Here is a 13,884-nt window from a genome sequence, read left to right as displayed (position 1 = left end):
CAGGACCATGTGCTCAGTGGTTCTGTTTACCATTAAACCACCTTTCCAATCAGCTCCATGTGGTCAGAAGCACCAGGACCATGTGCTCAGTGGTTCTGTTTACCATTAAACCACCTTTCCAATCAGCCTCCATGTTTCCAGTGTCTTTCTCCCGGCTTGGAACTGAACCAGATGGATTTTTCTTCCAACAGAATTGAACTGCTGGCAGTGCAGAATTAGCTTGCTATACTGCATTCTAACCACTGCACCACTGTGGCTCTCAAGGTGTTTGCTAAGTGAGTTGTGCCTGATTTTACAACCTTCCATTGCCTTCCATTGAGGACCTGTATACTGCACGAATCAAGAAGAGGGCCGTGAAAATATTTACAGACCCCTCGCATCCTGGACATAAACTGTTTCAACTCCTACCCTCAAAACGACGCTATAGAGCACTGCACACCAGAACAGCTAGACACAAGAACAGTTTTTTCCCGAAGGCCATCACTCTGCTAAACAAATAATTCCATCAACACTGTCAAACTATTTACTGAATCTGCACTACTATTAATCTTCTCATAGTTCCCATCACCAATCTCTTTCCATTTATGACTGTATGACTATAACTTGTTGCTGGCAATCCTTATGATTTATATTGATATATTGACCATCAATTGTGTTGTAAATGTTGTACCTTGATGAACGTATCTTTTCTTTTATGTACACTGAGAGCATATGCACCAAGACAAATTCCTTGTGTGTCCAATCACACTTGGCCAATAAAAAAAAAGGTAAACTGCTCCAAATTCCATTGCAGAAAATATGACTTCAGCAACAGAGTGGTCAATGCCTGGAATGCACTACCTGACTCTGTGGTTTCTTCCCCAAACCCCCAAAACTTTAAGCTTAAACTGTCTCCTATTGACCTCACCCCATTCCTAAGTGGTCTGTAAGGGGCGTGCAAAGTGACCTGTGTGCCTACCGTCCCTGTCCTAATATTCCTTTTTTACTTACTCTTTTCATGTATCCAAATTATGTTTATACTTTTACCTGTTATCTTATATATGATTGATAAATAAACAAACAAACACATGCTACCGCTGGCCATCTATATTTTGCTTCAAGAATATCTGTTGCTGCTGGTAGTTGTATCTGGATTTTACCAGATGTAAAGTATGATCAGAATTGGGACCAGAATTTCTGTTGCTAAGCAAGGCAACAGCAATAGCACTTAGACTTGTATACCGCTTCACAGTGCTTTACAACCCTCTCTGAGCGGTTTACATATTACCTCCAACAATCTGGGTCCTCATTTTACCTACCTTATGAAGGATGGAAGGTTGAGTCAACCTTGGGCCTGGTGGGACTTGAACTTGCAGTAACTTGCAAGCAGTAATTGCAAGCAGCTGTGTTAATAACAGACAGACTTAGTCTGCTGAGCCACCAGAGGCCCACCAGAGACCCTTTGCATTGCAGAAAGTGGCATGGGCTTGACCTTCCCCCCAAACCCTCTGACCTTTCCTAAGCGAACTCCCTTAGCACCAAAGAAGCAGGGGTGGGCTTCAAAAATTTTAGCAAGGGGTTCTCTGCCCAGTTGCTGGGTGGGCGTGGTCTAGTCATCCTCCTACACCACGGTGCGGGGGTGGGGTTGTTTTTGTTCTCCCTGAGCTGTGAAGGCTTTCCTTGCACCTCCAGGAAGGTGTAAATGGCCTTCTCAGGCTCTGGAGGCCTCAGTTTCCCGCCTCCATTTTTCTCCCTCCCCGAGCCTCTGTGTACGCCCTGCACTTACCTGCATCCAATACGGGTCGCATGGGGACTCCTGGGAGGGGCGGGGAGGGGCATGTGGGGCCAGCCAGGAGTGGGATTTGGGAGTTCTCCGAACTGTACAGAATCTTAGCTAGAGGTTCTCTCGAACCCCTGCGAACCCCCAGCAGCCCACCCCTGCAAAGAAACTTCTTGGATGAGAAGCGAAATATTTTCAAAGAAAAAAAAAATCAAAAAAATGTAGTTGCCTTTTGGAAAAGCGCTTCCGAGCGACAACCGTGACCTGGTTGTTTGAGAATCTCCACAGACATTTTCCCTAAGCAAATAGCAATAGCGCTTAGACTTATATATCGCTTCAGATATATGGTTTTATAGCCCTCTCTAAGAGGTTTACAAAGTCAGCATATCGCCTCCCACCCCCCAACAATCTGGGTCCTCATTTTACCCACCTCGGAAAGAGGGAAGGTTGAGTCAACCTTGAGCTGGTCAGAATCGAACTGCTGGCAGCGAACAGTGTGTTAGCCTGCAACACTGCATTCTGGCGAGATTCTTGCAATATAGGTACATAGCAATAAAGCTTCTTGAGACTATTCATGAGTCGCTCTGGCTGCTTTCGCCTGGCATTATGTGAATGCAAGACGTATTTTGCAAGAGAAGGGCCATCTAGCAAGACTGTCTAGGACAGTCAGGGCAAGGGAGAATGGGTTTGGAAGATTAGGTGTGGTGAAACAAAGCTAAAAGAGAAGCAGCAACCATCAGCATCATAGAATCACTGAAGCGGAAGAGACCATTGATATCATTTAGTCCAACCCTGCAGGAATCCAGATTAAATCATCCATGACTGATGATGCCCCAGTGTCCCAAAAAGGCAAATCAGGCAACCTGACTAAGAATTACCATATTTTTTGGAGTATAAGATGCACCTTTTTCCCCCCAAAAGAGAGGGTGAAAATCTGGATGCGTCTTATACTCCAAATGTAGCCCCGCCCAGCTTCTCAAATGGAGGTTTCAGAGGCTGAAAAAAGCATCAGAAATGAAGCCCCAAAACAGAGCTTCGGAAAAGAAGCCCCCAAACAGAGCTTCAGAGGCTTTTTTTCTGAAGCTCTGTTTCGGAGGCTTTCAGAGGCAGAAAAATGTTTTTTTCTGAAACAGAGTTTCAGTGGCAGAAAAAAAAAGCCAAAAAAAAAAAGAGCAAGGCACAAGGAACCTGTTGCTAAAATTCACCTCTGGAAACAGCTGATTGGGGGTATTCCGGGAGGCCAATCCACCTGCCTATCAGCTTTTTTCTTATTTTCCTCCCTAAAAACTAAGGTGTGTCTTATACTCTGGTGTGTCTTATACTCCGAAAAATACAGTAATCAGGTCATCAGAGCTAAAACAAACCAAGGTCAAAGAATAGACAATAGATCTGCAAAACGTTGCTGTTTGAGCAAGGTTCGGTAGAGGTAGATGCACTCTTTCTAGCCCTTCCAGCTTGAGATCTTGGTGCATATCCATAGGTAAAGGTAAACGTTCCCCTTGCACATATGTGCTAGTCGTTGCCAACTCTAGGGGGCGGTGCTCATCTCCATTTCAAAGCCGAAGAGCCAATGCTGTCCGAAGACGTCTCCGTGGTCATGTGGCTGGCATGACTCAACGTCAAAGGTGCAAGGAACACTGTTACCTTTCCACCAAAGGTGGTCCCTATTTATCTACTTGCATTTTTTACGTGTTTTCGAACTGCTAGGTTGGCAGAAGCTGGGACAAGGAACAGGAGCTCACCCCGTTACAGGGCAGCACTAGGGATTCGAACCGCTGAACTGCCGACCTTTCGACTGACAAGCCACCGCGTCCTGAGCCCTGAGCCACCGCGTCCCTCTATATCCATAGATGATAAATAATAGCTTTAGCCATTTTCAGACTGTCTTCTGCTTTCTGTTCTTTCTAATTTATGGTTCTTGGAGAGAGAGCTCCTTCAGATGATAGCTAATGTAGGGGTTGTACAACGGATATTTCAAGGACATAATCATTTTATTGGTCTCACATTTTGTAAACATCTCATGTTTTCTGCCGTAACAAGTAGACAGAAATCATGTTAGCCAAAACCACTATTTTGTCCTCATTTAGAGTTGACACAGGCCACTAAGACTCGGCAGTGTTCCAGTTGTTCAACTACAGTTGTGCAATGTTCTAGTATCATGGTCCCATATGTTAACATTTTATCTTGCTTAATAGACTATGGAAATGATCTGGGTTTTTTAAAAAGTGCGTAATTATTGTGCCAGGTTTCCCTACTTTCTTAGCCCAAGAGGTTTCCAGTTCAAGGTTCAAGGATGATCATATCTGGTGGTTTACTCAAGTGTGAGTAAATTCACAATAGCATTCACATTCCTGCAGAGAACTTGACCTTACCATTTAATTGGCCAGGATAAAAGAATAATAGAATAACAAGAGTTGGAAGGGACCTTGGAGGTCTTCTAATCCAACCTATACCATTTCAGAAAAGTGGCTGTCCAATCTCTTCTTAAAAGCCTCCAGTGATGGAGCACTCACAGTTTCTGGAGGCAAGGTGTTCCACCGATCAATTGTTATAACTGTCAGGAAATTTCTCCTTAGCTCTAGTTTGTTTCTCTCCTTGATTAGTTTCCATCCCTTGTTTCTTGTCTTGCCTTCAGGTGCTTCAGAGAATAGGTTGACCCCCTCTTCTTTCTGGCAGCCTCTGATGATCATGTGAATGCTGCAACGGTTGTGTGAAAAACAGCCATAAATCATTTTTTTTCAGTGCCGCTGTAACTTTGAAGGGTCACTAAATGAAGAGTTGTAAGTCAAGGACTACCTGTACACAGCTCGGATTGGAAGGGTATTGTTCTGTCCCCCCCCCCTCAGTCCGGGAGACACATAAACTGACTCAATTAGTCAGCAATTTAATCCACGGCAGCTATCAGCTCTGGCAGCAAAATAGCAATTGTCTGCAAAGGTTTTCTTTATCTTCCTTGATGCCAGCGTGTCAGAAGCTCGTTACCGGAGCAACCAGGAAGTCAGGAACAAACAGCAATCCAAGCCAAATGCTCAGTCAAATAGTTCAGCTCAAGTTTTCTCCAGTCAGTTTGGTTTGTCTGTCACGAAGTAGTAGAGCAGCCCCTCCTGCTTTTATACCCTGTGGGGTGTGGCTCCATGACTCAGCACTTTCTAGGCCTGCTCCATTCCTTCTTCTGTTGTTCCTGCCTCTCTTGTCTATGAAACTGGGGATCTAACCAAGACTGATTGTCCACAGCTGGGTCTGGAAGCATTGTCTGGGCGCGGGGAGATACAGGAGACAGAGGCCTCATCACCTCCTCCACCTGGCCTGCCTGCGGCTCCTGGAGCTGAGCCAGAGAGGCTGGCCCTGCAGAGGGGAGCCCTGATGGCCCTTCCCCCTTACTCTCTGAGTCACTTTCTGGCAGGGGGCCAGGCCCCGGGGGGGACACCTGCCAATATTCATCATTCCCTTATTTTAGAATCGGAACAGTACCGGAATTAGTACCGGAACAGGCTTGTAAGTGGATCACAAGCTTCCTAACAAACAGGAAGCAGCAGGTGAAGCTAAGCAAGATCACATCAAATACCTGTACAATTAGCACAGGGGCCCCCCAAGGCTGTGTGCTCTCCCCACTTCTCTTCTCTCTGTATACCAATGACTGCATCTCCAATGATCCATCTGTTAAGCTACTGAAGTTTGCAGATGACACAACAGTGATTGGTCTCATTCGAGACAATGACGAATCCGCATATAGACGAGAGGTCGAACGACTAGCCTTGTGGTGCAACCAAAACAATCTGGAACTGAACACACTCAAAACCGTAGAAATGGTGGTAGACTTTAGGAGAAACCCTTCCATACTTCCACCTCTCACAATACTTGACAACACAGTATCAACAGTAGAAACCTTCAAATTTCTGGGTTCTATCATATCAAGATCTAAAATGGACAGCTAACATCAAAAACATCATTAAAAAAGGACAACAAAGAATGTTCTTTCTGCGCCAACTCAGTAAGCTCAAACTGCCCAAGGAGCTGCTGGTCCAATTCTACAGAGGAATTATTGAGTCTGTCATTTGCACCTCTATAACTGTCTGGTTCGGTTCTGCAACCCAACAAGAAAAACACAGACTTCAGAGGATAATTAGAACTGCAGAAAAAATAATTGCTACCAACCTGCCTTCCATTGAGGACCTGTATACTGCACGAATCAAGAAGAGGGCCGTGAAAATATTTGCAGATCCCTCGCATCCTGGACATAAACTGTTTCAACTCCTACCCTCAAAACGACGCTATAGAGCACTGCACACCAGAACAACTAGACACAAGAACAGTTTTTTCCCGAAGGCCATCACTCTGCTAAACAAATAATTCCCTCAACACTGTCAGACTATTTACTGAATCTGCACTACTATTAATCGTTTCATAGTTCCCATCACCAATCTCTTTCCACTTATGACTGTATGACTATAACTTGTTGCTGGCAATCCTTATGATTTATATTGATATATTGATCATCAATTGTGTTGTAAATGTTGTACCTTGATGAACGTATCTTTTCTTTTATGTACACTGAGAGCATATGCACCAAGACAAATTCCTTGTGTGTCCAATCACACTTGGCCAATAAAAAAAAAAATTCTATTCTATTCTAAAAAACAAAGGCATCTCACATATGCATTTAAATTTGCAGCAGGAGGTTGTGTTTAACTGTCCATGATGCAGAGATTATGTCAGACTCTGTTCATTTAGGGAATGAGAGAAGAGAATTCTCACTGAATCTTACAGCTGAAATCATCAAGTTGAAATGTTTTTCATTACTAGACTTACATTCCTTAAATTATCCAATTCACCTTTCATAGAAAGCTCTCTGGTTTTCTCTCCATCAGGCATACATTGTTTGTAGGGAATTTCATAATTTACACATCTCCGCTGAGAAGACGTATTGGTCAACTCTGAAGCTGTCCTGACGGACGCAATCTTTGGGGCTTCAATGTTGCCACAATGGAGATGAGGGTTAAGACGGGCGGGGGAGATAGAGCAGTAGTGAAATCTAATTTTTTTTATACTACCGGTTCAGTGGGCATGGCTTGGTGTGGCTTGGTGGGTGTGGCAGGAGAAAGATAGTGCAAAATCCCCATTCCCATCCCACTCCAGGGGAAGGATACTGTAAAATCTCCATTCCCATCTCACTCTACGTGAAGGATACTGTATAATCTCCATTCCCATTCCACTCCAGGGGAAGGATACTATAAAATCTCCATTCCCATCTCACTCTACGTGAAGGATACTGTATAATCTCCATTCCCATTCCACTCCAGGGGAAGGATACTGTAAAATCTTCATTCCCATCCCACTCCAGGGGAAGGACACTGTAAAATCTCCATTCCCATCCCACTCCAGGGGAAGGATAATGCAAAATCCCCATTCCCACCCCACTCTGGGGCCAGCCAGAGGTGGTATTTGCTAGTTCTCCGAACTACTTAAAATTTCCGCTACCGGTTCTCCAGAACCTGTCAGAACCTGCTGGACTTCACCCCTGAAATAGAAATAGCTGGGGGGATTTGTACCCGAAACAAAATAGTTTCCTCTGGGAACCAAGGACATTCCCATAGGTGGCTGGAGAGAGGAGGAGTAAAGTTACCAAGCAACCAGAGCTTTGACTGGACCATGTGACTGATTGTTTGGGAAAAGGGGGAAAACATTTACTTTTAATTAGGTGAAAACCATGGGAATTGTTAGTCGGTTTTCACCAGCCTGTGCCAATATGATATATCCAAATAAAACTGTTCTTTAAGGAATCTACCTGCCTCGGAGTTCTATTTGCTATGGGTATGTTACTTAGAACCCTGACAGTATTTTTATCTTATCTTTTTCTCCATCATCCCATTTCCAGTAAAAGCAAAGGGCAATGATACAAAACGATGGCAGCATTACAGATACTCAGGAACAAAAAGCTACAGTCGTGGGATTCTCATTGGAATACATTATCCCTGGATGAGGTTGTAATTTAATGTAGATGCGCTGGCATAAAACAATCCACTCCTACACTTTGATTGAAAATAATTTATCACCAAGTCACCTCCTATAACTATCCTTTGCACTCTGCCAGACAAGGGAGGCTTCCTTAAGCTTAGTTCAATTGTGATCTACCCACTCTTGAGCAAGTGGAAAGATGACACTAACATAAAAGACGGCTTAGACAACTTAATACTATATATTATAGAATTATATTATATTATATTAGATACTAACATAAAAGAGGGCTTAGACAAGTTAGAACTACGCTGACTTCAATCTGTCCCAAGCATAGTACATAAAATTATCTACCACAATGTCCTACCTGTCAATGACTACTTCAGCTTCAACCACAGCAATACAGGAGCAAATAATGGATACAAACTCAAGGTGGCTCAACAGACTAATGCAGTCTGTTATTAACACAGCTGCTTGCAATTACTGCAGGTTCTAGTCCCACCAGGCCCAAGGTTGACTCAGCCTTCCATCCTTTATAAGGTAGGTAAAATAAGGACCCAGACTGTTGGGGGCAATAAGTTGACTTTGTATATAAATATACAAATAGGATGAAGACTATTGCTAACATAGTGTAAGCCACCCTGAGTCTTCGGAGAAGGGTGGGATATAAATGCAAATAATAAAAAAAAAAAGGTAAACTGCTCCAAATTCCATTGCAGAAAATATGACTTCAGCAACAGAGTGGTCAATGCCTGGAATGCACTACCTGACTCTGTGGTTTCTTCCCCAAACCCCCAAAACTTTAAGCTTAAACTGTCTCCTATTGACCTCACCCCCATTCCTAAGAGGTCTGTAAGGGGCGTGCAAAGTGACCTGTGTGCCTACCGTCCCTGTCCTAATATTCCTTTTTTACTTACTCTTTTCATGTATCCAAATTATGTTTATACTTTTACCTGTTATCTTATATATGATTGATAAATAAATAAATAAATAAATAAATAAACAAACAAACAAACAAACAAACAAACAAACAAACAAACACATGCTACCGCTGGCCATCTATATTTTGCTTCAAGAATATCTGTTGCTGCTGGTAGTTGTATCTGGATTTTACCAGATGTAAAGTATGATCAGAATTGGGACCAGAATTTCTGTTGCTAAGCAAGGCAACAGCAATAGCACTTAGACTTGTATACCGCTTCACAGTGCTTTACAACCCTCTCTGAGCGGTTTACATATTACCTCCAACAATCTGGGTCTTCATTTTACCGACCTTGGACAGATGGAAGGCTGAGTCCACCTTTAAGAAGGTTGAGAATTGAGGGAAGGCACCCCTCCTAGAAGAATGAAATATGTTGAGAAACATTTTAAAAAGGCAGAATATTATTTTTCCCTAAAGGAGAAATATGAACCTTTGTTAATACCCCCAGCAGGACTGGGCCAGGGTTATAGGATTAAGGCATGACCCTCCAGATCAGAGGTGGGTTTCAGCAGGTTCTGACCAGTTCTGGAGAATTTTGAGTAGTTTGGAGAACTGGTAGTAAAAATTCAGACTGGCCCCACTCCCATCTATTCTCTGCCTCCCAAGTCCCAGCTGATCAGGAGGAAATGGGGATTTTGCAGTATCCTTCCCCTGTTGTGAGGAGGGAATGGAGATTTTATAGTATCCTTCCCCTGCCATGCCCACCAAGTCATGCCCACCAAGCCATGCCACGTCCACCAAGTCACACCCACAGAACCAGTAGTAAAAATTTTTGAAACCCACCACTGCTCCAGATCGGATTTTCTAGCAGCAGAGCCCATTGCATTGCAATCTGCTAAGGACATTGCATCACCCAGCAAGCTTCAACCAAACCCGGGAGCTCAGACAAACATGACCCCATGGGAATCCGAGAGCAGCCAATAGAGTACATGTTCTTGCACAGGAACAGGAAACTCGGGTTCAAAGTCCAAGAGAAGGTATAAATACCCCTCACTCTCAGCTCCATGTGGTCAGCAGCACCAGGACCATGTGCTCGGTGGTTCTGTTTACCATTAAACCACCTTTCTAATCAGCCTCCATGTTTCCAGTGTCTTTCTCCCGGCTTGGAACTGAACCAGATGGATTTTTCTTCCAACAGAATCGAACTGCTGGCAGTGCAGAATTAGCTTGCTATACTGCATTTTCTCTCTCTTGCTTTTAAAATATTTTTTATTAAACAGTTTGTCTTTAAAAACAACACAAAAAACAATCCCCTATGTATAAAAACTATACTGCATTCTAACCACTGCACCACTGTGGCTCTCAAGGTGTTTGCTAAGTGAGTTGTGCCTGATTTTACAACCTTCCATTGCCTTCCATTGAGGACCTGTATACTGCACGAATCAAGAAGAGGGCCGTGAAAATATTTACAGACCCCTCGCATCCTGGACATAAACTGTTTCAACTCCTACCCTCAAAACGACGCTATAGAGCACTGCACACCAGAACAACTAGACACAAGAACAGTTTTTTCCCGAAGGCCATCACTCTGCTAAACAAATAATTCCATCAACACTGTCAAACTATTTACTGAATCTGCACTACTATTAATCTTCTCATAGTTCCCATCACCAATCTCTTTCCATTTATGACTGTATGACTATAACTTGTTGCTGACAATCCTTATGATTTATATTGATATATTGACCATCAATTGTGTTGTAAATGTTGTACCTTGATGAACGTATCTTTTCTTTTATGTACACTGAGAGCATATGCACCAAGACAAATTCCTTGTGTGTCCAATCACACTTGGCCAATAAAAAAAAATATTCTATTCTATTCTATTCTTTAATGGACACAGTTGTGAAGTGAATTACTTGGATGTTAAGTCCTGGCTGTCCCCATTGGCTTTGCTTGTTGAAAGCCTGCTGGGAAAGTCACAAATGGTGATCACAGGACCTCAGGATGCTGGGATCTTGGAGTCAATGCATGTCGGCTTCCAAGCACCTGAATTGTGATCTTGTGACTGTGGAGATCTTGCAATGGTTGTGGATCCATCCTGCAATGGATCCTGCAATGGTTGCTCCATCACTGGAGGTTTTTAAGAAGAGATTGGACAACCATTTGTCTGAAATGGTACAGGATCTCCTGCCTGACCCGGGGGTTGGATTAGAGGACCTCCAAGGTCCCTTCCAATTCTGTTATTCTGTTAAATGTTTATGGGGCAATGCTATGTCCCACTAATCACAGGTACCAAAATGCACAGGTGCCGTATATGTGGTACCTTGCTCAATATTAGTAATTGTGAGAGGGATCTTGGAGTCCTAGTGGACAACCATTTAGATATGAGCCAGCAGGGTGCAGCAGCTGCCAAAAAAGCCAACACAGTTCTGGGCTGCATAAAGAGATGGAAAGAATCAAAATCACGTGTATTGTTAATACCACTTTATAATGCCTTGATAAGGCCACACTTGGAATCCTGCATCCAGTTTTGGTCACCACGATGTAAAAAAGATGTGGAGACTCTAGAAAGAGTGCAGAGAAGAGTAACAAAGATGATGAGGAGACTGGAGACTAAAACATATAAAGAATGGTTGCAGGAACTCGGTATGTCTAGTTTAATAAAAAGAAGGACTAGGGGAGATGATAGTAGTGTTCCAATATCTCAGGGGTTGCCACAAAAAAGAGGGAGTCAAGCTATTCTCCAAAACACTTGAGGGCAGGACAAGAAGCAATGGGTGGAAACTAATCAAGGAGAGAAGCAACTTAGAACTAAGGAGAAATTTCCTGACAGCCAGAACAATTAATGAGTGGAAGAACTGGCCTGCAGAAGTTGTGAATGCTCCAACACTGGAAATTTTTAAGAAAATGTTGGATAACCATTTGTCTGAAATGGTGTAGAGTTTCCTGCCTGGGCAGGGGGTTGGACTAGAAGACCTCCAAGGTCCCTTCCAACTCTGTTGTTGTTGTTGTTGTTGTTGTTGTTGTTGTTGTTGTTGTTGTTGTTATTATTATTATTATTATTATTATTATTATTATTATTATTATTATTATTATTATTATTATTATTATTCAGCCAGACCGTGGACTAGTAAGATAGGGGAGTTCCTCCCTATACATGCCCCTGCTTTTTGATTAGGCAATTTATGTATATTTTATTTTTATTGGCTTTGATTTAAAGAATACCCAACTCCAGATGCCTCTGGGCACTTTACATAATAAAAAGGCAAGACAATAGAACATCAACAGGAACAAAAGAGGGCTTTGATTCTGAAGGCTTTGTCTACAGGTAGTCCTTGAGTTACAACCATTCATTTTGTGACCATTCAGCGCAACAATGGCACTAAAAAAGGGACTTACAATTGGTCTTCAGACTTGCAACCATTGTACCATCCCCAGAGTCATGTGATCCAAATTAGGGCGATTGGCAACTGGCATGTCCTGGGTCAAGTGACCCCCCCATGTGTGATCTCTCCAGCAGGCTTCAAACAGACAAAGTCAACAGGGAAAGGTGGATTCACTTAGAGTGATTCATTTAACGACAGTGACAAAAACACTCATAAAATTCTTATTTTTATTCTTGGCAATGCGAATACTGGTTCTTAGAGCCCTGGTGGCGCAGTGGTCAGAATGCAGGCTACTTCTGCCGACTGCCGGCAATTTGGCAGCTCGAGTCTCACCGGCTCAAGGTTGACTCAGCCTTCCATCCTTCCGAGGTGGGTAAAATGAGGACCCAAATTGTTAAGAGGCAATAGGATCACTTGGTAAACCACTTACACAGAACAGTAAAGACCTGTGAAGCGGAGTATAAGTCTAAGCGCTATTGCTATTATTGTGGTCATATGTCGAGGATCATCTGTAGACAATGCGTGACTGGCTTTTCTAGAACCATGGATGATTTTTGTTGTTGTTTTTTGACTTTGTGTCCCTTGGGTTGTGATTTCTCTCCCACCAGTAACCTGACCAAAGTTTCCCATCTTTCTAGAATCTCCCAAGTCATTACCGTAACTTTTGTCTGCTTCAAAGGTGGGTGCACCTGTTTGGTGGGATAGAGAGTTCCGCCGTTCCTCACCTTGAAGTCCAAGTTGGCACTTTCGTACTGCGTTCCTTTGCTCTCCGAGCAGCCGCTAACTTTCACTGGAAAGGAAGGCAGAAAGAGATAAGGATTAATCAGGCTGTTGTTATTAGCATCATTAGTGTTATCAGTATGCTTATTAAGTGATCAGTGTGCAATATTCTGAATGGAGGAACATAAGCAGGAAGGGGAAAAAAAAACTAGATCGGTCCCTCCTGTGAGAATTTACAACCTACATTTTGACATTAGAGGAGGGAAGAGGATGGCAGATGGATATTAGCCCTGTATTTGCTTTCCACTGGATATGAGAATTTAATAATAAGCTATTTTTCACACATTCCAACACAGAACTAGACTGGCTAGGAGGAGAAGGTCACCAGACACATGAGTCCCTTTCCCTATGTCCTCAGATCCTAAATATTTTTTTGCACTCAGCAAAATATTGATATGGAGCAGAACTCTTATTATACGGTAGTCCTCGACTTACAAGAGTTCATTTAGTGACCGTTCAAAGTTACAATGGCAATGAAAACAAAGGGACTTACGACCGTTTTTCACCCTTACAACCATTGCATGGTCATGATCAAAATTCAGATGCTTGGCAACTGACACATATTTATGACAGTTGCTGTGTCGTGGAGGGGTGTCATCTGATCACCTTTTGTGACCTTCTGACAAGCAAAGTCAACGGGGGAGCCTGATTCACTTAATAACCCTGCTACTGAGCTGCAGTGGCGCAGTGGTTAGAGTGCAGTACTGCAGGCTCCTTGGCTGATCACCGACTGCCATCAGTTTGGCAGATCGAATCTCACCAGGCCCAAGGTTAACTCAGCCTTCCATCCTTCCGAGGTCGGTAAAATGAGGACCCAGATTGTTGGGGGCAACATGCTGATTCCAGTGGTGGGTTCTAACCAGTTTTACCACCGGTTTGCATTGTGCGCGCGCTTTGCGAGTGATCGCCGCACGCATGCTCATTTCGCTTGCACCCGTGCCAAACTTGCATTTCACGCAAGCGTATTGAGTAAAAAAACAGCTGAGGCATGACAATCCATTCTGCCACACCTTACAGCTGCACTAAAAACAAAAAAATAAAGGTAGGTATAGCGCAGGGGCAGGCGAGAGGGCCCAGCT

General features: G+C 43.3%; 1 protein-coding gene across 1 annotated transcript in view; it reads right to left on the bottom strand.

Annotated features, from left to right (window-relative positions):
• Window positions 1–13,884, bottom strand: part of CDH4 (cadherin 4) — a 536,732-nt gene that overhangs the window by 452,523 nt on the left and 70,325 nt on the right. Inside the window, exon 2 of the mRNA XM_058176710.1 lies at window positions 12,751–12,815. Within this exon, the coding sequence (XP_058032693.1) occupies window positions 12,751–12,815 (65 nt within the window). The remainder of the gene's footprint in view (window positions 1–12,750; window positions 12,816–13,884) is intronic.

This window comes from Ahaetulla prasina, chromosome 3 (genome assembly GCF_028640845.1).
Source record: "Ahaetulla prasina isolate Xishuangbanna chromosome 3, ASM2864084v1, whole genome shotgun sequence".
NCBI classification, from domain to species: domain Eukaryota; kingdom Metazoa; phylum Chordata; class Lepidosauria; order Squamata; family Colubridae; genus Ahaetulla; species Ahaetulla prasina.
The sequence above is the reverse complement of the archived record's forward strand: the minus strand, read 5'-3'. Positions and strand labels throughout refer to the sequence as shown.